We start from the raw sequence: 23,598 nt of genomic DNA, 5'->3' as shown, positions 1-23,598 counted from the left end.
AAGTCTACGTGGCATTAACTAATCTTTTAAGGAAGGGAAAAAAAAAAAAGCAGTTAGGGTAATCAAGCCAAGAAAGAACTTTTACAAACACAGCATAAGATTAAAGCCATACAGATCACTGGTTAATGACCAGCTCACTATGCAACTAATTTACTCACTTGTCATCATGCTCATAAATATTCAGACCCAAAGCATCAACGCCTAGCCACAATTCGGTTCCCTTTTTATTTTTTATTTCAAAATAGTTGACTCCATACATTTCTAGATCTTGGGCAATCTTCAGGTATTCCATCATAGAATCCTCCCTGTTAAAATAAAGCTTACTGTAATATCCTTAGGTAAAAGTAATACCAAACAAATTACAAAAATACTTTGGATTAAAATTTAGTGCTTTAATTTATTCATGTAAGTCTAATGATCTTTGGGGGATAATCTGATGTACTAGTGTTATGAAATAAAAATACTTTAATTTGATGAAAAACACTAAGAAAATAGCCACCCAAATACCTCAGCATTCCTCTGTGTTCTTCATGCCAGTTCTGTATTCTTTCTTCCCACTGTTCTTTTGTCAGTTTGTGTTGTTCCAAAACACTGTAAGAAAAAAAAAATCTAGGGCGCCTGGGTGGCTCAGTTGGTTAAGCGACTGCCTTCGGCTCAGGTCATGATCCTGGAGTCCCTGGATCGAGTCCCGCATCGGGCTTCCTGCTCGGCAGGGAGTCTGCTTCTCCCTCTGACCCTCCCCCCTCTCATGCTCTCTGTCTCTCATTCTCTCTCTCTCAAATAAATAAATAAAAAATATTAAAAAAAAAAATCTATGAAAAGGTTTCTATGATTCAAACTTAATATTCATTTAAAAGTACAGAATCATTCAATACCTTAACTGTAATGGCTGTCATAAAAACCTATATACATGATAAAATTGCATAGAACTAATATATACATGCACATACACAAATGACTGCATATAAAACAGATGAAATCTGAATCAGGCTGACGGACTGTATCAATATCTTGGTTGTGATACAGTACTAGTTATGCAAGATGTTACCATTAGGGAAGGCTGGGAGAAGGACACACAGAATCCCTCTATTTTATAATTGCATGTGAAGCTATAATTATCTCAAAATAGAAAGTTTCTAGGATCCTGAAATTATTTTAAATAATACATGTTATTAAGACAGTTATATAGTTTATGGGAATTCAATTGTTTCAAACGAATAAGCTACTGGACCAAAAAAAGGAAAATGACTTTCTCATTATTAATAGAAAAAATTAGAGAAGAGAGTGAAAATCAAAATTCTTGGGCCTTAATTTCTTCTTTTACATTATGTATTTACTTTTCTTGGTGGTAAATTTAATTTTCTTATTTCTATAGGCAAATACTTTATATAAAATTATACAAGTGGAAAGTTACACTTTTTACCACCCCATATCCTCCAAGTAATCTTTTATTAGTTTCTCTTTTATCCTTCCAGAGTTCCTTATGCAAATGTAAGCAAACATATTTTCTCTACTACTGATATTTTACACCAAATCAGCAAATTCAACATACACACAATTTACTTGCTCTACACACTACAGATTATTTATTTCTCTTCTCTTTGGGTCATATAATGATAATTATACATTTTTCTTTACTGGTGAATCCTCAGATCCTACTTTACTAATAGCAAAAGCTGTGGCATTAGAATATTATTGCTTATGGGGCACTTGGGTGGCTCAGTCGGTTAAGCATCTGTCTTCGGCTCAAGTCACAATCCCAGGGTCCTGGGATCAAGCCCCATGTCGGGTTCCCAGCTCAGCGGGGAGCCTGCTTCTCCCTCTCCTTCCAGATCGTGTACTCTCTCGTTATCTCTGTGTCTCACAAATAAATAAAATCTTTAAAAAATATATTATTGTTTAGCTGTATAAAATTTTACATGAAACCTAGGAATGTCTTGGCAGTATAAGGGAATCTCAGAACATAATCTTTCCTTGCACAAGTTACTATTTAGAATGGATTCCTTAATGAGGTCTCAGAGACACCATTATGTTATTACTATGCCCTGTTCCTTTCTCGGTGTATCCTCTTTTAAGCTCTTGGCTTTTTTGGGAGAAGAGTTTTGTCTTCCCCCTTAGAGCACTTAAGTTTCCACGTTTTTCTTGCCTTTATACTTTTTCTTGCTGCCTGGCCTGGGCTGCTCACCAAAAGGAATGCAATCAGCCTTAAGGGCATAATGAGTGCAGCCAATTGCTGGTACCATGGTATTAACTAAATCTGAAGGTATGGGTTAAATTGGATGCCACTAAGATATATGTTCTAGCTTTTTATATCCTATATTTCAAACCTCATTTGTTTGCATTTTACATAATGTACTATTAATCTGCATGACTTGTTTGCAGGCATTCAAAAATTCCTACCCTCTCTTTCTTCTGTCCAGAAAAAGGAGTCCTTCGTGCCTAAGGCTAATCTATTCAACTTGGCTTTAAATCTATCTACGCCTTTAAAGGACTTCTCCCCTCACTTTCTCAGGATCTATACTCCAACATTTATGACAGGGGACATATTTATTGTCCCTTGCATACATGTATATATATTATCATATCTACTTCTTTATGTTACAGAGAGCAAAGGACCACATCCATGTTTCTTGCCATTATATGCCCAGTGCCAGTACTTAAAAGGTACTCAAATATTTTCAGAGAAAATAAAGGAATTAAATCAGTTCTTTCCCATCTTTTAAAGAACATGTCTATGAACTCATGGTTCCCCAGTTTGTTTTTTTTCTTTTTCACAATCACAACCAAACTTCTTTCGAGAGCTATCCATATTCACTATCTTTCATTTCCAAACCTCACGTCCACTGCCCCGAGTCCACCACAATCTGGCTGCAATCACCAACACCATACTGAAGCTGCTTTTACTAAGGTCACTACCAATCTCCTTATTGTTAAACCCAACAGACACATTACTTCTCCCTCATACTCAACCTCTTTGTTACTATTTGACGCTGCTGATCAGTTTCTCCTTAAAGCTTCCTTGTACCTTGGCTTCCATGATTAACAGTACTCTGGTATTATTCTTGACTCTCTGGCCATTTTTTCTCAGTTTGCTTTACAGGAAGTCTCTTCCCCTGCGCTTAAAAATTAAGTTCCAACAAGATCTGTCCAGGCCTTTTGCTCATTCTGTATGTACTTTCAGGTCCATCGCTTTCATTCCCTTGGGATAATTATCTATTTGCTGCTTATTCCCAAAACTGTATCTATAGTTCAGACTGCTCTCCAAGATCCAGATCCACACCTACAAGTGAATACTAGCTATCTTCCTTGGTTATGCTGCAGATGTTTCAAACGCAACAGATTCAAAACTGAAATCTTCCTTCTCCAAAACATATCCCTTCTCCCCTTATCTTGGAAAAAGGTATCACCAACTACCCAGATGCCCAAGTCAGAAACCTGGCACATAAAAACTTATGTCTATCTATCTCTTTTCAAAGGAGTAAGCGATATTATCTTGTGGAGCTGATAATCTGTATCACCAGAGAGCTAAAATGTACTGTGGGAGAAAAGATTGCTTATCTGGGTTTTTCTACACAAGAATTTTTTTTTCTATACAAGAATTAAAAGCACCCATCAAAATCATCAAATTGTGTGTAATTTATGATCACCAAATAACTTGATTACTAATTCCCCCCTCAGGTACTTAAGATGGTGAGAAAAAGTGTGCTATACCATACATAGAATAAGTAAACCACTGTGAAGGCATTTCCTCCATTCTAAATACAAAAATTAGCATTCTGATTTTATGAGTAAGCTTAGAGAGCTTCAAATAGTCCTCCAAAGACTACTAACTTGAAGAATATCTATCTGGACCTTCAAAATTAAAGACCAAATCTTGAAGAGCATGCGCTATCTTCCTCCTTTTTAAACAAAGGGTTATAGCACACATGAATTTAAAATAAAGAAATTAAATTAATTGTGCTTAAGTGTGATACCAGTGTTTAAAATATTTTTAAAATCACGTAACTATTAAATGTAAGCCAATTACTTCATCTGGTGCTCAACCAAACAGCAATCTGATCTCCCATTAAAAGAACAACCATTTACGTTATACCTGAGATAAAACATGCCTATTCTTTCATGAACAACTGGGAAATTTTAAGGGTAATTTTGATTATATATAATATTTACCTTATATGCTGATTTAAAACCTAATCTGCTGTACCTTTTACTAAACATAAGTTATTTCTCAATTTTGGTACAGAGCTGTGGAATCACTGTACTGTACAAATGAAATTCGTGTAACATGTGTGCCAATTATATTTTAATAAAAAATAAAACATTAAACCGTAGGGGCGCCTGGGTGGCTCAGTTGGTTAAGCGACTGCCTTCGGCTCAGGTCATGATCCTGGAGTCCCGGGATCGAGTCCCGCATCGGGCTCCCTGCTCGGCAGGGAGTCTGCTTCTCCCTCTGACCCTCCCCCCTCTCATGCTCTCTGTCTCATTCTCTCTCAAATAAATAAATAAAATCTTTAAAAAAAAAAAAAAAAGGGCGCCTGGGTGGCTCAGTCGTTAAGCGTCTGCCTTCGGCTCAGGTCATGATCCCAGGGTCCTGGGATCGAGCCCCGCATCGGGCTCCCTGCTCGGCGGGAAGCCTGCTTCTCCCTCTCCCACTCCCCCTGCTTGTGTCCCCTCTCTCGCTGTGTCTCTCTCTGTCAAATAAACAGATTCTTCAAAAAAAACAAATCTGAGACCAAGAGCTTGGAGTTGGAATAATAATCAAAACTAAACATACAGGCTAGTAAGTATCTCCTATTCCTGATTCTTTGGTGAACAGTATGCATTATTTTACCTTCTAAGAAAACGATTATTGCAACAGCATTACAGTGTCACAGTAATAAACAGTGTAACATTCAATAATCAAACATTAAAGCTACTGTGCTTAATGATACCTTATAAAGCGTATATTAACACAATACAACTTACTACACAAAAATAAACATTAATGCCTACAACCAAAGGAAACTAACAGACATGAAGTAAGTTTCCTTTCTTCATATTTTATGACCTATGAAAAAGAAACTACCATCTGACAGCTTAAATACTATACAGAAGTAGTGCAATAGTGAAATTTTAGGTTAATAATACACAATTTTGCATTTAAACAGAAAATTTTAAAATTCAGGAATTCTGACTAAGAGCAGTAACACCTTCTTTCCAGGTTCTAAAAGAAAGATCTCCATGTACATTCTAGTCCACTACTCTAATTATGAACTGATCTATTTTAAGGTAATATTTGATGCTGTACTTCTTAGATTTCATAAATAATACTACCAACCAACACTTGCACCACACTTTACAGTTAAAACTATACACCATTGGGCGCCTGGGTGGCTCAGTTGGTTAAGCGACTGCCTTCGGCCCAGGTCATGATCCTGGAGTCCCGGGATCGAGTCCCGCATCGGGCTCCCTGCTCGGCAGGGAGTCTGCTCCTCCCTCTGACCCTCCCCCCTCTCCTGCTCTCTCTATCTCATTCTCTCTCAAATGAATAAATAAAATCTTTAAAAAAAAAAACAAACTATACACCATTTAGTTCACGTTCTATAATCATGAACTGTAAGTTAGGCAGAGCAGGATTATTATGCCCATTTTGCATATTCAGGTACAGAGGCTCAAAGATTTCAGGTTATGCACGTAAGGTCACATAAGTAGTAAAGGGTAGAAATGACATTCAAATTCTAGGTCTTCTGCCTAATGATTTCTCCCTATGCCATGCTATTTTAAAATAACTATTATAAAAGCAGCAATATACTGCATATGAGAACAGAGCACTAGACTAGGAGTCTGAAAACTGAGTTTAGAACACCTGTTAGAGGGCGCCTGGCTGGTTCAGTCAGAAGAACATGAGACTCTTGATCTCAGGGCTATGAATTTGAGCCCCATGTTGGGTGCAGAGACTACTTAAATAAACATGATAACAAAACAAAACAATAACCACCTTTTAAAAAGTTAGAAACTGAATTTTAATTCTATAGAGGAAATACAGCATGGCACTTCTTATTCTCAAAGCATTTATGAAGCACCTATCTGCCTGTGTGAAAATTTTTACCAAGCAGTGGCAGTCACATCCTCCCCCAAGCCCTAATTACCACTACCTCCATTTACTGCTTACCCTGTGGGAATGAGGAAAAGAGGCAGAAAGTTTAAGTAATTATAGCATATATAAATCCATGTAGCTACCAGGTCATGACTTTTGAAAGTATATTCTCTCTAGCAACTTAAAAAAATTGTCTTATCTATTTACAAATTTCTTTTTCAAAGAATTTAACATAAAATCATGTTTCACTTACCGCTGGGGTAGGAGTCTATCATTAGCCAGGTAGCCTGGTTTATGAATCTCTTTATTATAATCTCCATACTTGGCTTGGACAGCATAGGAAGCCAAAAGAACTGCAGTTTCTGGCGGACAATATATCTCATCATTCAAGATGGCTTCCTTAACTTGCAAGAAGAAAAGTCTCTGGGTTATTTCTTGAATTAATTCCTCAGAAACATCTTCAGGAAAGAATTTAGCTCTAAATTTGAACTGTAAAGGATTCTCTTTTTTAACATCTTGCTGTGTCACCTGAAACAGTAATTTCAAGCATAATCAACAAAAATCCTAAGTTCACATCAAATTCTTTTTTAGAAGAAAGTAGCATGTGAAACACAAATGAGATTCTAAATCATAAGACTCTAGTGTGTAAGATTCTAAACTTATAAAAAGATATGTAAGGAAAAAGATTCTATGCGCTAACGGATGTAACCTCTAACTCACTGGTCCTGTCTAATAACTAAGTTGAAACTTCCCTTAAGAAGCTTATCCTGTAGATTTTTGAGTCAAAGTATTCAGTTACACCTAATAATATTTATTATGTGTTAAGTTTTCAAACAGGAAAAGTGAACATATCTTTTTTCTAAAATGATGCATTAATGGTAACTTACTGAATTAAAAGATATGACACCTTTAATAACTCAGAGATAACTGTAAAAGGAGGCCTCTGACTGAAATCAGTCAGACCCTGGACTTTTCTAGTACAAATTCATGATCACAATAACTTCAAAGTAATTTAATTATTAGCTGAATTTTATACATACTTTACCTTTTTATTTAGTTTAAGCCATGTAGAATAACCTTTGCTGTCCACATACTGCAGCCCAAAAAACCAGACCTCACGTAAACCAACTGTTTTCACCACCTTAAAAAAAAAAAAAAAAGTTCAATTTCAGTTCAACATTCACAGTGTAAGTAAATGGTACTATATTTCAAAAGAAAAACAAAACTACATAGGTATTATAGGTATATTTCTTTGCTACAGAGATCATACATTTTTTTGCTATAGAGCTCTTTCTTAAATTTAATATATTAATTACAGGACTATTTCTAAAAACTTAAATTCAGGTTTTGTATATATATTTTATAGTGTCATTTCAATCTTGTTTGATCCACTTTTTTTATACCTCTTTTTCTTTCTCATCTCCTGTCATGACCCCAATAGGTAACAAGTCTGGGAAACAGATAAAAAGCTGTCATAATCCCACTTTCCTCCTTCAGTGTACCCCCACAACTACACAACTGGGTAGGCAAGGCAAATAGTATCATTTTGGTGATAAGAGTCTCTGAGGACATTTAAAAGCCATACCCTAGGTTATCCAACTGTTGATTTCACACCCACTTCTACTACCCTTCACTATCAAATATTCTGCTCTTCCCTCACTGAGCAAGAAACCATTCTTGGAACATGCCCAAATTTTACCCTTCTACAGCTCTGTTCATGCCTTTTCTTCTGCCTAGAATGTTTCTTCTGTATTTTTACCACCCGCAGAATAATTTATTCCTCAAGCCCCAGTTCAACTAACATGCTTCTGTGAATGAAGCTATCCTATTATATAGATAAAATTAATCACTTATGGGACACCTGGGTGGCTCAGTCGGTTAAGCGTCTGCCTTCGGCTCGGGTCATGATCTCAGGGTCTTGGGATCGAGTCCCGCATCGGGCTCCCTGCTCACCAGGGAGTCTGTTTCTCCCTCCCCCTCTGTCTCTTCCCCCTGCTCGTGCTCTCTCTCTCAAATAAATAAAACCTTTAAAAAAAAAAAAATTAATCACTTGTTCCTTGATGTTCTATATTAAAACAAAATAAGGGAAGTGAGCCAGGAGAGGTGAGAGTTTAATATTTTAAAAGCTTTACATAAAGATTCAACATTATTATTATTATTATTTTAAAGATTTTATTTATTTGACAGAGAGAGAACGACAATCAGAGAGGGAACACAAGCAGGGGGAGTGGGAGAGGGAGAAGCAGGCTTCCCGCCTAGCAGAGAGCCCGACGCGGGGCTCGATCCCAGGACCCTGAGATCATGACCTGAGCGGAAGGCAGACGCTTAACAACTGAGCCACCCAGGCACCCCTAGTTTTTTTTTTATAATTTTTTTTAAGACTTTATTTATTTTAGAGAGAGAATGAGAGAGCATGCGAGCAGGGTGGGGAGCAGAGGGGGAGGGAAGAGGAGGGGGGGAAAGAATCTCAAGCAGACTCCACACTGAGCATGGAGCCTGATGTGGGGCTCAATCTCACCACCCTAAGATCATGACCTGAGCTGAAACCAAGAGTTGGACGATTAACCGACTGAGCCACCCAGATACCTCCTCAACATTAGTTTTAAAATAATAAATATTCTTGACTTATTTTTTAAAAATATCTAAAAAAACGTATCAGGCATTTGGATTTCAAGATAGCATACCAAAGCCTTTGGAAAGTTTACTTTCCTTCTCTTGAAAAATTTCACTGAAGTTACACACACCAGAAAAATTAAAAATAAAAAAAAAACATTTGGGCGCCTGGGTGGCTCAGATGGTTAAGCGTCTGCCTTCAGCTCAGGTCATGATCTCAGGGTCCTGGGATCGAGTCCCGCATCGGGCTCCCTGCTCCTTGGGAGCCTGCTTCTCCCTCTGCTTCTCTCTCTCTGTCTCTAATGAATAAATAAATAAAATCTTTAAAAAAAAAAAAGCTTTAAAAAAACATTTAGCTGTGCTAGGAAAAGTTACCATCAAAAGAACAAAAATTGAGAAATTTCTGGATGATGTATCATCAGGACTCATACTGATACAAAAGCTGATCAAAGCAAACAAACAAAACTTCAATGCAGACAAAGAAGATCCCAAATAATTTAACTTTGGCAAAAGACAGGTTGTCCCAACAGAAGAGCCACAGAAAACATTCCAGCTCAGAGTGACAGAGTAGGAAATTTTCATAGGTCAAGAGCAACTGAGAGAACTCACTATAAGCCTGCTTTTACATCCTTAGATTTGGGCTCAAGAGAAGTTGTCAGGAAACAGCTGTGACTGTAAGAATTAACTGCTTAGAGAGCACATTACAGATAACAATACTCCTTAATCTAGAACTTCATTTACACTATGAAATGTGTGTATGTGCATCAAATAACTGTCCTATGTACTTAACATGGATTCTCATTTAATTCTCACAACCTTCCAAGGGAAGAGTGCTATCATCATCCTAACTATACAAATGAAAAAAATAAGGGAAAAAGAGTAATTTGTCCCAAGTCAAACAGCTAGAGCTTGGACTCCAATGCAGGAGTGTGGCTCTTAGAGTCCACACTTTTAAACTACTACACAGTACTGCACTACAATAAATGAGGTTTCCTTTCTCCTGGTATCTAAACTACAGCAATTCTACTTAACAAAAAAACAAGTAATTTATTTCTCAGTATACAATACCAAAGAAACCCACTTGCTGATTAGTTTTTGAATACCACAAACATTTCACTCACTATAAATAACATTTCAACTGGTTATGAAGTAAGCACAATGAATGCTAACTCCATTCACATTCTTATTCAAGTAAGACAGATGACATCTTTACTAGAAGAATCAACAGAAGTAGGTCACAATTCACAAGGTAAAATATGTACAAGGTATGTACAATGCATGCAGCTGCTTATGATTTTAAGAATTTGTTCACTCTATTAAAAAACTTTTCATCTTAGGGGTGCCTGGGTGACTCAGTCATTGAGCGTCTGCCTTCGGCTCAGGTCATGATCCCAGGGTCCTGGGATCGAGCCCCGCATCAGGCTCCCTGCTCGGCGGGAAGCCTGCTTCTCCCTCTCCCACTCCCCCTGCTTGTGTTCCCTCTCTTGCTGTCTCTCTCTCTGTCAAATAAATAAAATCTTTAAAAAAAAAAAAAAAAAACTTTTCATCTTACAAAAAGACCTTATCAGGGCTTTCAAGATCATCAATTACCTATTCAGGAAGATTAAGTATACTACTTTGTCAGAAAAAGAAACAACTTCCCAGGAATTTAAAAAAAATTTTTTTTTTAATTTTATTTACTTTTGAGAGAGAGACAATGACAGAGAGAGAGAATGAGAGGGGTGAGGGTCAGAGGGAGAAGCAGACTCCCTGCTGAGCAGGGAGCCCGATGCGAGACTCGATCCCGGGACTCCAGGATCATGACCTGAGCCGAAGGCTGTCACCTAACCAGCTGAGCCACCCAGGTGCCCTAAAATTTTTTATCATATTTTAGATCAGTATGTGATAGTATGACACCTAATAAAACCAAAATATCTACTAGGTAACTTACTGCTATGTGCTAGAAACTGTCTCCTGTTCTCTAAGGTCAAGGAGATCTGACCACAGACTACTACTCTCCTGCCCAAATGTAAAAGTTCATTTAAACATCCTCCCCTGAGTCTCATGCCCCCATCACCTTCCTCCCCCTTATAATCATCAAGTCACCTTCCTAATCACTTGGCCTCAGGGCACCAATCTCTTCCCTCCCCTTCTCAATAAAACACCTCTTACAACATTACTTACTGCATCACCTGGGGAGCTTAAATAAATAAGATATTAATGCTTCCAGCAGTCTGCAAGCATTGCTTTTTTTTTTTTCAAAAGCTCCACAGGTGACTCAAATGTGCACTCACTCAGTGAGAAAAAAAGACAAGACCAGTAGTCCAAATTCCTCAACATGACACCCATGTTAGCTTATAAGGCGATGACACCAAACTGCTGTCAGGTGCCTACAGACAGACTAGGATTCCCTGTGCCTTTGCTCCTGCCATCTCCTCTATCAAGGATCTCTACCCATCCCACTAAGTACAGTATCTTTTCATTCCTTTGAGTCCTCATTACAATGCTTTACTTAGAGGATGTTAAAGAAATACCTGCTGATAATTATTTTTAAAAAGTCCTCTCTCTCCAATCTAGGAATGAGAAAGAATAATAGCTCTACAGCTATTCAAGATAACTGAAAAGGTACCGTGAAAAATTCTAAGGGCCACACTGTTGCAATACCAGTGAAGTTACAGAAAAACGTACAAAGAAGTTGCAATAGCTTCATGTTGTATGTTGTCAGAAGTTGCACACTTCATGTGGTTAAATGATACCTGGTCAAAAAGCTGTTTCCCAGTAGTATTGGGCTGAATGGCAAATTCCAGCTCAGCATCCATGGTGGTTACTCTTACGTTGATCTGCAATAAAAACAGAAGGGAAAATCACTAGGAAAGAAAATATACTTATTATTAAACATGAGGCAATATTTTTATCTGATTTATAAAATAAAGTATAATATGTAGGCAATAAAGAGCTACTCCATAATTGTACCTAAGATTTTCTTTATTAAAGTGATAAAGTTTGATTTTAATCACAGGAAATCTTAAATCTATTTTAAAAAGAAAGAGCTTAAAAATCCTCTTTTAAAAACGTTTACTGAATATTTGGCATACACTAGGCACTAGGCCATGAGCTTTCCATGTTCTCATTTAGCCCCTGGAACAATAGTAGGAAATACGCTCATTTCTATAGAAACTAAGAGAGTTCCCCATTACTTGCCTAACGGAACAGGGATATCAAACAGCAGAGTAGGTATTTCAGGAGAAACATAACTCCAGATTCTTTGAATGGCATTCACTATTCCGTATTTTTCAACACAAAGTTCAGATACTCAGTTTTATCCTACTGCAAAAGTATTCACTTTATAAAAAGCATTCATCGAATGACCTTGTATTTGTTAGACTCATAAATTCTTTTTTCTATAAATACCTTTCTAGAAAGCTGGACATTTCACCAAAAACTTAACATGCCTTAACTAATTTTAACTCCACAGTAGCATCTTCACTTAGAATTCACCATCATGTAGTACAAATCGATCTTTAACTCACACTATTAGAATTCTGAATCTGATTGTTTCTTCTTTATATTTTTTTACTCATTGTTAACAAGCATGCGTCTGTACATGTAGCTTTTATCTGAAATACCTTCTTTAATCAAATAAATCTTATAAATCACAAAACCTTCTGTGATATAATAAGTATGTATTTGGTCTTCATTCTGTTTCCTGGCAGAGAGCCCCTAAAACCTTTGGAATTTCCTGAGTGACAGAAGTGAGTTGAGTCTTTGTTATTCATAATAAGCCCCCTTCAACCATACCTGAGTTTACACTAATGACTCCTAATGACTCATGATGGACCCTGACACCTTCAGGATGGGGGCGCACAGCCAGAAGAACCAACCATGTGCTTAGAGCCATCCTAACCTCCAGAAAGAAGAGAAGCTGGGAAGTGAGTTAATAATCAATGGCCAATAATTTAATCCATTATGCCTACATAATGGAAACTTCATTAAAGCCTAAACAAAGGAGTTCACAGAAAGTTTCCAAGGTGGTGAATGCGTCCACATGCAAAGAGAAAGGCGGACCGCAAACTCTACAAGGACAGAAGCTCCTGTGCTCAGGACCTTTCTGGACCTTGCCCTATGTACCTCCTCTTCATCTTCATCTTTCATTTGTATCCTTATAATATCCTTTATATTAACCAGTAACAATAAGTAAAAGTGTTTTCCTGAGTTCTGTGAGCTGTTACAAGGAATTACACTACTTGAAGAGGGGATCACAGGAATCTCAACGTGTAGCCAAGTTAGAAATGTGGGTAACATGGGGACCCATTACTTGTGATTGGTGTTTGAAGGGGACAGCAGTCTTGAGGGACTGAGCTTTTTTTTTTTTTTTTATTTGAGAGAGAGAGAATGAGAGACAGAGAGCACGAGAGGGAAGAGGGCAGAGGGAGAAGCAGACCCCCTGCCGAGCAGGGAGCCCGATGCGGGACTCGATCCCGGGACTCCAGGATCATGACCTGAGCCGAAGGCAGTCGCTTAACCAACTGAGCCACCCAGGCGCCCAAGGGACTGAGCTCTTAACCTGTAGTGTCTGTGCTACTCCGGATAGCTGGTGTCAGAACGAATTAAACTGCAGAACACACAACTGAGGGCTACACAGAAGTAGAGAATTGCTTGATGTGGAAAACTTACACATCTATTACCAGAAATCTTGAGTCAAGAGAAAGTTTTCCGTTACCCATAAATCTACCATTCAACTTATTAACTAGAAATGGCAAATAATGCTATAGATACCAATGTATTTCTTGTGAATTTCTCTGTCCCAATCCCACAGGTAAGCACTAAGAATAGTTTTACCACAAATGTAGGTCTCTATGTAAAATATTTAGCTTTTCTTGATTTTTAGCTGTATTAAAGTTGTACAGTACTGGCTAAGAAAGTCTTCTTTCTTGATGTGCGCAATGGTTGAGTATATTTATTTTATGAAAATTCATCAACTATACACAATACGTTCTTCTCAGTATGTATGTTCTATTTCAATAAAAAGTTTAAACAAAAATTATACCACATGGTAGTTTGTTTTTTCACCATTTCTAAGCGTCATTGATTTTCCTGTGAGTAGTTGCAATTCATTTATTTTTACTGCTGGGCAATAACTCACCCATCTTCTTGTCAGTGGATATTAAATTGTTTCTAATTTTTTGGCTATCAAGAACAGTACTGTTATGAACATTCTTGTGTGTGTCTTCTAGTGCATATGTATCTGAGTTTATCTAGAAGCATATACACAGACAAACTCCTGGGTGATAAAGTATACAAGCCTTCACCTTTACCATGTCAAAGTGAATTGTGCTCCAATATGACTGTATCCACTTACACTCCATCAACAGTACGTAAGAATTCCCGCTGAGCTGTATTTTCCCCAACAGTGGGTATTATCTGATTTTCTAAACATCTGACAATCCAGTAGGTGTAAAATGACATCTCAGTATGGTCTTACTGTGCAGATCTCTGATTCCTAAAGAGGCTGAGAACATTTTCGTATGTGTACAATGCAGAATTCTAATACAGCCCCCATGATCTCCATCTCCTAGTGTCACACTCATGATTATGTTACATTACACGACAAAAGGGATTTTGCAGATATACTTAAGGTTACTAATCAGTTGACCTCAAAATCGGAGGATTATGTGAGTGGAGCTAAGCTATTCACAGGAGTCCTTTAAAAGCAAAGCGTTTTCTCAGACTGGTTGAAAAAGTCAGAGAAATTCAAAGTGTGACAGGAATTTCACATAAAAGAGGTTCTCCATTACTGAGTTGGAGGGGCCAGGGGGCAAGGACCTGACTCCAGCTTCTAGGAGCTAAGAGTGACCCCTGGCCAATAGCTAGTAAAAAATGGGAACTTCATCCTCCAGTAAAGAAGGATGGATCATTTTTGCAAGAAAATGAATTCTGCCAATAGGAATAAGCTTGAAAGAGAACCCCGAGCTCCAGATGAGAATGCAGCTGGGATAAACCTTGATTTCAGGCTGGTGAGACCCTGAGCAAAGAACCTAGTTACATCATCCCATATTTCTACATACAAAACTGTGAGATGGTATTGCTTTAAGCTACTAGATTTGTGGTAATTTGTTACAGAATAAAAGAAAACTAATATGGTACATTTATTGACCACTCAGTCTCCCCATCTTTGGGAATGTCTGTTAACATCTATTGCGTATTTTTCTATTGGGTTGTCTTTTTCTTTTTACTATGTAGGAGATCTTTATATATTCTAGATACTAATCCCTTGTGTCAGTTATTTATATCACAAAAAAATCTCCCAGTTTGTAGTTTGTCATTCTACATTATGACGTATCCTTCTTCAGGGTAAACATATCTTTTTTTAAGATTTATTTATTTATTTGAGAGCGAGAGAGACACAAGAAGGGGCAGGGGTAGAGGGAGAAGGGGAAGCAGACTCCCCACTGAGGAGGGAGCCTGATGCAGGACTCGATCCCAGGACTCTGGGATCACAACCTGAGCTGAAGGCAGACGCTTAACCAACTGAGCCACCCAGGCACCCTATGGTGAATATATTCTTAATTTTAACGTTGAATTTATCAATGTTTTACATACAAGTATCAATTTTTTTGGCCATATTTAAGAAATCCTTCTCTACTCTGGAGTCATAAAGATGTTCTTAGATTTCATCCTAAAGTTCTGTTTCTCATAATTTGTCTTCGATGATTTTTGCTTATGATTTAAGGTGGAGATCCAATTTCATTTTTTAATCTCTATAGGATAATGATATGGGGATTTAAAATAACTAAGTGATGTATACTGATTAATTTACTTCCCAAAGACTATTATGTCACAGATCAAATGTCTATAAGGTACAGGATCTGAATTTGTGCTCTCTATTCTGTTGCTCTGGTTGACTAACAATTCTTTCAAAACTACACTGTTTTAATTATGACATTTTTAAGTAAGTCTTGCTATATGGTTGGGAACGTCTCCCCTCATTATCTTCAAAACTTGTGAGCTATTCTTAGCTCTTTGTTCTTGTTCCTGCCTTCACACAAAATCTTAAACTTTCAAAATACCCCACTATGATTTAAATTGGACTACACTGAATTCATCAGTACTTTCAGGGAAGAAATAACATCTTTTCAATATTGACTATTCCTATCCATGACTGTGGTTCTCTCTGTGCATTAATTTGTCTTCTTTAGCACTTTCAAAAAAGCGTTTATAATTTTCTCCATAAAAATCATATTAATCAGGGTGCCTGGCTGGCTCAAGGTCTCAAGGACTCTTGGTCTCAAGGTTGTAAGTTCAAGCCCCCTGCTGGGTATAGAGATTACTTAAAAAAAATAATAAAATCTTAATAAAAATCATATTAATCATTTTAGATATCTTTCCCATAAATCACTATGACTTTGTCACTATGATAAATTCAGGTCCACAATCCCCTGACATCCCCAAAGCATCAAAAACAAGTTTAGTAGCTAATTTCAGCAAAACCTTAACATGAAGTAATGTGAGACTATCTGGTGGATTATTTTATCCCATCTCAAATGAATATTTATACATGACCCATAAAAGTACTAATGTTTTTGAGGTGATACACCAGACCTTGAGGGAAGCTTCATGACATAATGACATATGAACATAATGTATTGTATATTCATCTTTCTGAAATCCAAAAAACTCCAAATACTGAAACTCATCTAGCTTAAAGGTTTTCAAACACAGGATTGTGAATTTGATGAAATAGCTTTCTAAAATTGTTTTGCTTTTGTAGAAATGCAAGTGATTTCTATATTGATCATTTTATCCGTTCCCTTGCTGACTGTTATAACGAGCCTATAAATCCTTGTGTTTATTTATATAAATGAGGGGTCAGAAAATTTTTCCTATACAGGACCAAACAGTAAATATTTTAGGTTTTGTAGACTGTACAGTCTGTTGCGACTACTCAGCTATGTTACTATAGCAACAAAGCAGTTATAGATCATAAACAACAAGCATACCACATTCCAATAAAACTAGTCACTGAAATTTGAATTTCATATAACTTTCACAGGTGAAATATTATTTTTGTGTTTTAATCCACTGAAAATGTAAAAATCATTATTAGCATGTAAGCTGTACAAAAACAGGTGGTGAGCTGAATTTGGCCTATAGGCTATAACTTGCCAATCCCTGATATAACAAAGAATCTTAACATCTTCAAATAGTGTTTCTTCCTTTCTAGTCCTTCAGCTTTTTTTTTTTTTTTTTCTGTGCAGGTTTCCCCATTCAATGTTGAATAGCAACAATGATAGCATCTTTTGTCTTGTTCTTGATTTAAAAAAAAAGGTCCCATTGTTAATACATTAAAAAGACCTTTTGCAGTTACGGTTTCTTCTATATCTAGCTTAAGAAGTGTTGGGTTTTTCTTTTTAAATCATGAATAGTTCAATTCTAGGACTCCTCTTTCTGAATTTATCATGATTTATCTCCTTTAAACTAACCATGTGATTGTGGTATAGAGTGTTGCTATTTGACCACCAAATTCTAACAGAATTATAGTTGGGTATATGGCTACTGAGCTACAGAACATTTCTCAAGGTCTCTTGCAATTAGATATGGCTCTATGACTAAGCTCTCACCCAAAGAAAAGGGTGAGAAGAGACATAGGCCACTTCTGGGCCTCGGCATAAAATAACGAGCATGCTTCTCTATGCTTTTTCCTCCCTTGTCCCTGACTGACATGCAGACAAAGCAGTAAATTTATTCCTAAGTATTTTATGCCTTTGATGCTGCTACAAATGGATTTTTTTACTTCATTTTTCAAATGCTGCTACTAGTATATAAGAAAGGCTACTGATTTTTAAAAATACAACCTTATGTCCAACAATTTTGCTAAGTTCAGTTATAGTTCTAGTAGTTGTTTTTTAGATTCCTGAAGATTTTCTACATAAACAATTATACCATCTGCAAAGAGAAAAATTTACTTCTTCCTTTCTGGTGTTTATGCCTTTTATTTCTTCTTCTTCTCCTCTCCCTCCCACAATGCAAAATCACACTTTGTTACCTACCTGCTGAGTCTTTAAAGTAATTCCAAAGAGATATTCATGCCAGAAAACACCAATAGCTATAACCAATGTTTTTTTTAAAAAAGATAACTGGCCCAAAGAAACATTGAAAAAAACATCCCAAAATCGTTGAAGTTTAAAAACATTTATGCCAAGAGAAAAGGAACAAACCTTAGTCAAAAACTACATAATTATAAAGCTAAATAAAATCATAACACTCCCTTAAATTAAAAAAAAAAAGACTATATAATATCAGCATCAGTATCACTAGCATCGAAGCCAGAGTTATGCGAAAATTAATGCACGGATCCTTCCAACCTCTCATTACTTCTTCCTGTAACAAGAAGTTACTATTTACTGAGCAGTGGATGTGTACCAAATTCTTCTAATTCTTACCAAAGTCCCTTAAGTAACTAATTACATCTCCATTTTTTATAGGAGGAAATTAAGAATTGGAGAGCCTGAAGTAACCTATCAAAAGTCACAGAGGGAAAGTAGCAGAGCCAGGATATGAACTAAGACAGTTTGGCTCCAGAACCCATGAATTTTCATCTTCACTGTAATGTTACCTCTACCTCTTCTTCACTGGCTCACAGAGTACTTCGTTGCTACCACATTAATCTAAAACAAGCCATAGCAGTATCAGTGCCTTTTTCTTCCCAATGACTCTACCATAACATTTTGCCTTGTTCCAAAAGGAATTTAATGCTACTGGTATTTTATTAACTAAGTAGTAGTAAAAGTAAAATACACTTACTGGTTTCGGCATTGTCCTTCTCTTTTTGATCACCTTCTTTAAAAATTCTTTTATGAATTCTGATGTCACCTTCAGTTAAAGAAAAAAGAAAGCATAATGGATCTACTACTTTTATATAATGCCTTGATTTTAATATAATTTGTACAGAATAAAAATTAAAACATTTTAAATTGTGAGTTTAACACAGAGCTCTCTAAAAATAAAAAAAATAAAGTAACACAGAACTCTCTTATTCTAATTTTCAATGTCTTTTATTATCATTTCACCTTCTCTGAAAATATTTATAGCTGTGATTTAAAATAGCACACATCTCGGGCACCTGGGTGGCTCAGTCGTTAAGCGTCTGCCTGCGGCTAAGGTCATGATCTCAGGGTCCTGGGATCAAGCCCGGCATCAGGCTCCCTGTACAGTGGGAAGCCTGCTTTTCCCTCTCCCACTCCCCCTGCTTGTGTTCCCTCTCTCACTGTGTCTCTGTCAAATAAATAAATAAAATTTTAAATAAATAAATAAATAAATAAATAAAAATAAATGAAATAAAATAAAATAGCACACATCTCAAACATAATCTAAAGCATACCAATCACCAACTGAAAGTTTGAATTTACTCAGAGACAACACATAGCAAGGAAGCAAGACTGCTAAGGACCCAAATGTTGCCTCTGTCTGCATCCGGTTCACCTCTACACCCAGCCTGCGAGAGGAGAGGGATAGTAAAAGGGAAGATATTTCAAATTATAAAGTGATGAACTCAAGAACACTTTCAACCTTTTTTCTGGACTGACAAAGACAAAAGGAAATTCTGATTAATGTAAACTCTAGAAACTCTAGAAAATTATCTTTTCTTTTTTTAAAAAAAAGATTTTATTATTTATTTGAGAGAGAGAGAGAGAGCATGAGCACGTGGAGGGAGAGGGAGAAGCAGACTCCCCACTGAGCAGGGAGCCCGATGCAGGGCTCGATCCCAAGACCCTGAGATCATGACATGAGCCGAAGGCAGACGCTTAACCGACTGAGCCACCCAGGCGCCCCTTATTTTTTCTTCTTGAAAGTTGAAAAACCTGAGTAAAAATATATTGAGTAGTTTATTTACCTAAGGTGTATTAAACAGCCACAGAGCACACACTAGCAATCTGCATGCTACTCACCAGCAAGCTGGTGGCCTTCACTGAAATTTAGAGTTGTCCTTGAGACCAATGTTAAACTTTATCTTCTCCCTGTAAAGCAAAACAAGTTAATCCTAATCAAAGAAAATCATCATGCTATACTGTCTTAGGGTAAATGTTCTTAAAAACACCTAACAAACCAACCAAAAGATCTAACATTCTTAATCATTATTAGTTGCCTAAAAAAATGACAGTATTATTCCAATTTGAAAACCTTCAGTGAGGTATATTAAATTATTACTTGAAAATCAGCTTCCATTGATAATATCTCTACCAAGAAAATTCATCCATTATACTAGCTTCAACTAAATTAATATACAATTAATTCTGTTTTAAAACTTCAGTGTCGGGCACCTGGGTGGCTCAGTTGGTTAAGCGTCTGCCTTCAGCTCAGGTCATGATCCCAGGGTCCTGGGATAGAGTCCCGCATCGGGCTCCCTGCTCAGCAGGGAGTCTGCTTCTCCCTCTGCCTGCCGCTCCCCCTGCTTGTGCTCTCTCAGTGTCAAATAAATAAATATTTAAAAAAATAAAATAAAAAATAATAAAACTTCAGTGTCAACTGCTTTTTAATATGCTACAATAAACCTGAATATCCTCCAAATTGAAAAAAAATGAAACATCATTTCCCTACACTTTACTCAATCATGTGCCAAATAAACCTCTCTTTAAAAGAAACCTCTACCTGAGATATTTTTTATCTAATAATTGAGCTATGAAATTCATTTCCTTAACTCTTAGCTAGGAAATGTTAACCCTCTCTCCCTAGTCAGTCACCTACTTTCATGAACCTAAAGGTACTTCAGACCTATCTTCTCATTCTATATCCTCTTTTCATTCCACTATTGTCTTAATTCATCCTTATCATCTCAGGTCTTAAAACATCCTCAAAATTGACCTGCTTTTAACATGTGTAAGTTAGTAATTCCCAAATCTGTATCTCTAGAACTTGCTTGGCTAACTTGCCTTGCTCAATGTCTAGATTATCTCAAATGTAACAAAACCAAAACACTTAAATCTCTACCTTATAGCCAAATTTGATTTTCTACAAGTCTTGGTGACCTATTTCTAGAAAGTTATCACAGTGTTCCCTCATGATTTTTTGTATCTACTACGTTGGCAGTTATGATCTTTTCATTCCTAATATTGTTAAATTTTACCTTCCCTTTTGCTTGATTAATCTTGCCAGAAGTTTGCTTAATTTATTGATCTAAAGGCCAGCTTTCAGTTTCGTTGATCTTCTGTTTCTTTGTTTTTGTTTTTTTTTTTTAAGATTTTATTTATTTTTTTTTAGAGAGCGAGCGAGAGAGAAACAGCATGAGAGGGGAGAGGGTCAGAGAGAGAAGCAGGCTCCCCGCTGAGCCGGGAGCCCGATGCAGGACTCGATCCCAGGACCCTGGGATCATGATCTGAGCCAAAGGCAGACGCTTAACCATCTGAGCCACCCAGGCGCCCCTATTGTTCTTTTTTTGTTAATTTCTTTTTCCTCATCACTTTTCGTTAGTTGGCTTTACTCTGTGGCTCATTTTCTAATCCCTAAAATTAAAACTGTATCTAAGTAATTCCCAATTTTTTTCTTTTCTAGTATGTGCATCAAGGTCATAAACTAAGTATGTCCAAGGCAGCTCCATATACAAAGTATCCCCCTATTTTGTCGAGAACATTTTAAAATAACTTTTATCATTTGAATAATCAAGTATGTATTTATAACATCAGTGTATTTAAATATTAAAAAAGATCTATAAAATATTGAAACAATACTTTTGCCTTCATCTCTTATTTCACAGAACATAGAATTTCCTTAAACTCTTCACACAAATGAGACAGATTATACAAGCACTTTTTGAATCAGTATATAATACTATTACTAAAATTTTTATCCCAAACCACACAATCCATTCATATAAAGCACTGGGAATTTCTTTTCCTATTTGTACTGCTGGAGTATATTTTAATATCTACAGTGTAACCACTGTATTGTTTTTTTAAAAACTAGATCTGTTCTAGATATGCCTCTTTTTTAAATGCTTAAACCACTTAGCAAATGAACTCTGTGAGCTTTCCAAACTCACATGTACTCAAGGCATTTCAGGTCAAAGTGCCTGTTTTAAATAGTACTTTCAAGCCCAAGAAAAAGAACAAAGCAACAACAGAGCTCCTAAAAACACAAATATAAATCTCCTTTTCTGGGAAGTATATTTTGAAATGTCTTGTCTTATATTTAAAACCATACCATTTTTCTGAGCAAAAGAAGTCCATGAGAGAAAGACAATTAACATATGATTTCACTCATGTGGAATTTAAGAAACAAAACAGAGGATCATAGGGGAAGGGAGGGACAAAATCAGAGAGGGAGACAAACCATAAGAGATTCTTAACTATAGGAAACAAACTGAGGGTTGCTGGAGAGGAGGTGGGTAGGGGGATGGGTGATGGGCATTAAGAAGGGCACGTGATATAATAATGAGCATTGGGTGTTATATGCAACTGTTGAATCACTGATCTCTACCTCTGAAACTATTAATACACTATGTTAATTAATTGAATTAAAATAAAATAAATAAATAAAATAAAATACCATTTTTCTAAGTATCACTTTAGTGATTTCCCACACAGGTTTTTATATGTAGTTTTTTCATTGGCTCTACAAGTTTCCCTTTCCAGTTTTGATCTCTAATCATGACTAAGAAATTTTTTTTTTAAGATTTTAAGAGAGAACAAAAGTGAGAGAGAGCACAGAGAGAGAGGGAGAAAGAATTTTTTTTTTAATTTTCAAATGGAATGGTTACAGGTCTGGGAGCAAAGCGCTTTTTATTATTTATTTCTAACTTTACTATACCATGGTCAAAGAATTCATTAAGACCTCCTTTATGTTTAGTACATGGTCAGTTTAATTTCATTTCTAACTGTTCTGGCTATAAATGACAATAATGTAGGTTTTGCATTTGATAAGTTAGATCAAGCCAGACCAAGAACTTAATGTTTTGTTTATAGTTTCCCTACTGTTGCTCATTTTAGTCTACTTAAGCACCTTGAGAAAAAAATGTATTAAATTTTCCCAAGTATGATTGTGGATGTTAATTTCTTCTTATAAATTGTCACTTTCCAATTTATATTTTTTTAGGCTATGCATGCTATTAGGTAAAGTATAGGTTTAGTGAATTCTCCAGTGAATACTTCCTTTTTCAATTAGGTAATAATTTAATTGCATTGAGAATTCTAAATTGTTAGTCCCTCAGCATTTGGAGGACATTATTTTTCTGGCATCTGTTACTGCTGATGAGCTATCTACTGTCAATCTAACTCAATTCTCTGAGATAATCTGCCTTTTTTCTCTGCTTTAAGGAATTTTGGGGGGGGTAGTCTTCGGATTTGCTTTTATTTATCTTGTTCAGGACTGGATAAGCTTCCTTATTCTGAAGACGCATGCTTTTCTTAAATTCTGGAAAAACATTAGCCATTGTCTCTCTCATTCTCTCTTTTAATTCAGCAATTCTCATTGGACACAAACTGCATATTTTATTCTCTAGTCCATACCTACTTTTTCATATTTTCCATCTCTTTATCTCTCTGTGCAACATTCCTCTACTTTCTAATGTTTTACCTCTTCAATAGTTCAGCATTTTAATAATCCTATGCTATTTTATAATTTGTTTTAAATCTTCCTTTGATCCCTACGTTTATTTTTTGTCACTGCACAATTTTTCTGTTTTCAGTTCATTATGGTTTCTTTATAGAGTTTGTAATTTTGGACAAAAAGCTCGTGTCCCTAACCCACTACCCATGTAGGAGTCCCATGAGCCCTGAGTTGTGTATATATATCCCTACAGAGGTACTTCAGGTTTGCTCGTACCAGAGTATTAGGAATTAAAAAAAATTTTTTTTTTAATTTTTTTTTAAGATTTTATTTATTCATCTGAGAGAGAGAGAGCACAAGTAGGGGGAGAGGCAGAGGGAGAGGGAGAAGCA

At 36.4% G+C, this 23,598-nt stretch overlaps 1 protein-coding gene across 12 annotated transcripts in view; it reads right to left on the bottom strand.

Annotated features, from left to right (window-relative positions):
• Positions 1 to 23,598, bottom strand: part of RDX (radixin) — a 98,065-nt gene that overhangs the window by 60,659 nt on the left and 13,808 nt on the right. For 7 of the 12 annotated variants that reach the window (XM_064577466.1, XM_064577465.1, XM_064577463.1 and 4 more), the window contains 7 exons: positions 19,615 to 19,683; positions 18,470 to 18,538; positions 11,425 to 11,508; positions 7,122 to 7,217; positions 6,330 to 6,604; positions 508 to 609; positions 159 to 305 (listed from right to left, as the gene is read on the bottom strand). In XM_064577466.1, the coding sequence (XP_064433536.1) occupies positions 159 to 305; positions 508 to 609; positions 6,330 to 6,604; positions 7,122 to 7,217; positions 11,425 to 11,508; positions 18,470 to 18,481 (716 nt within the window). In that variant the 5' untranslated portion in view covers positions 18,482 to 18,538; positions 19,615 to 19,683. The remainder of the gene's footprint in view (positions 1 to 158; positions 306 to 507; positions 610 to 6,329; positions 6,605 to 7,121; positions 7,218 to 11,424; positions 11,509 to 18,469; positions 18,539 to 19,614; positions 19,684 to 23,598) is intronic. The other 5 variants (XM_064577473.1, XM_064577470.1, XM_064577472.1 and 2 more) reach the window with 4 other exon arrangements.

This window comes from Mirounga angustirostris, unplaced genomic scaffold, assembly GCF_029215605.1.
Source record: "Mirounga angustirostris isolate CCGP_5_RB_7025 unplaced genomic scaffold, mMirAng1.0.hap1 SCAF_13, whole genome shotgun sequence".
NCBI lineage: Eukaryota > Metazoa > Chordata > Mammalia > Carnivora > Phocidae > Mirounga > Mirounga angustirostris.
This window is presented reverse-complemented; position numbering and strand designations above follow the sequence as displayed.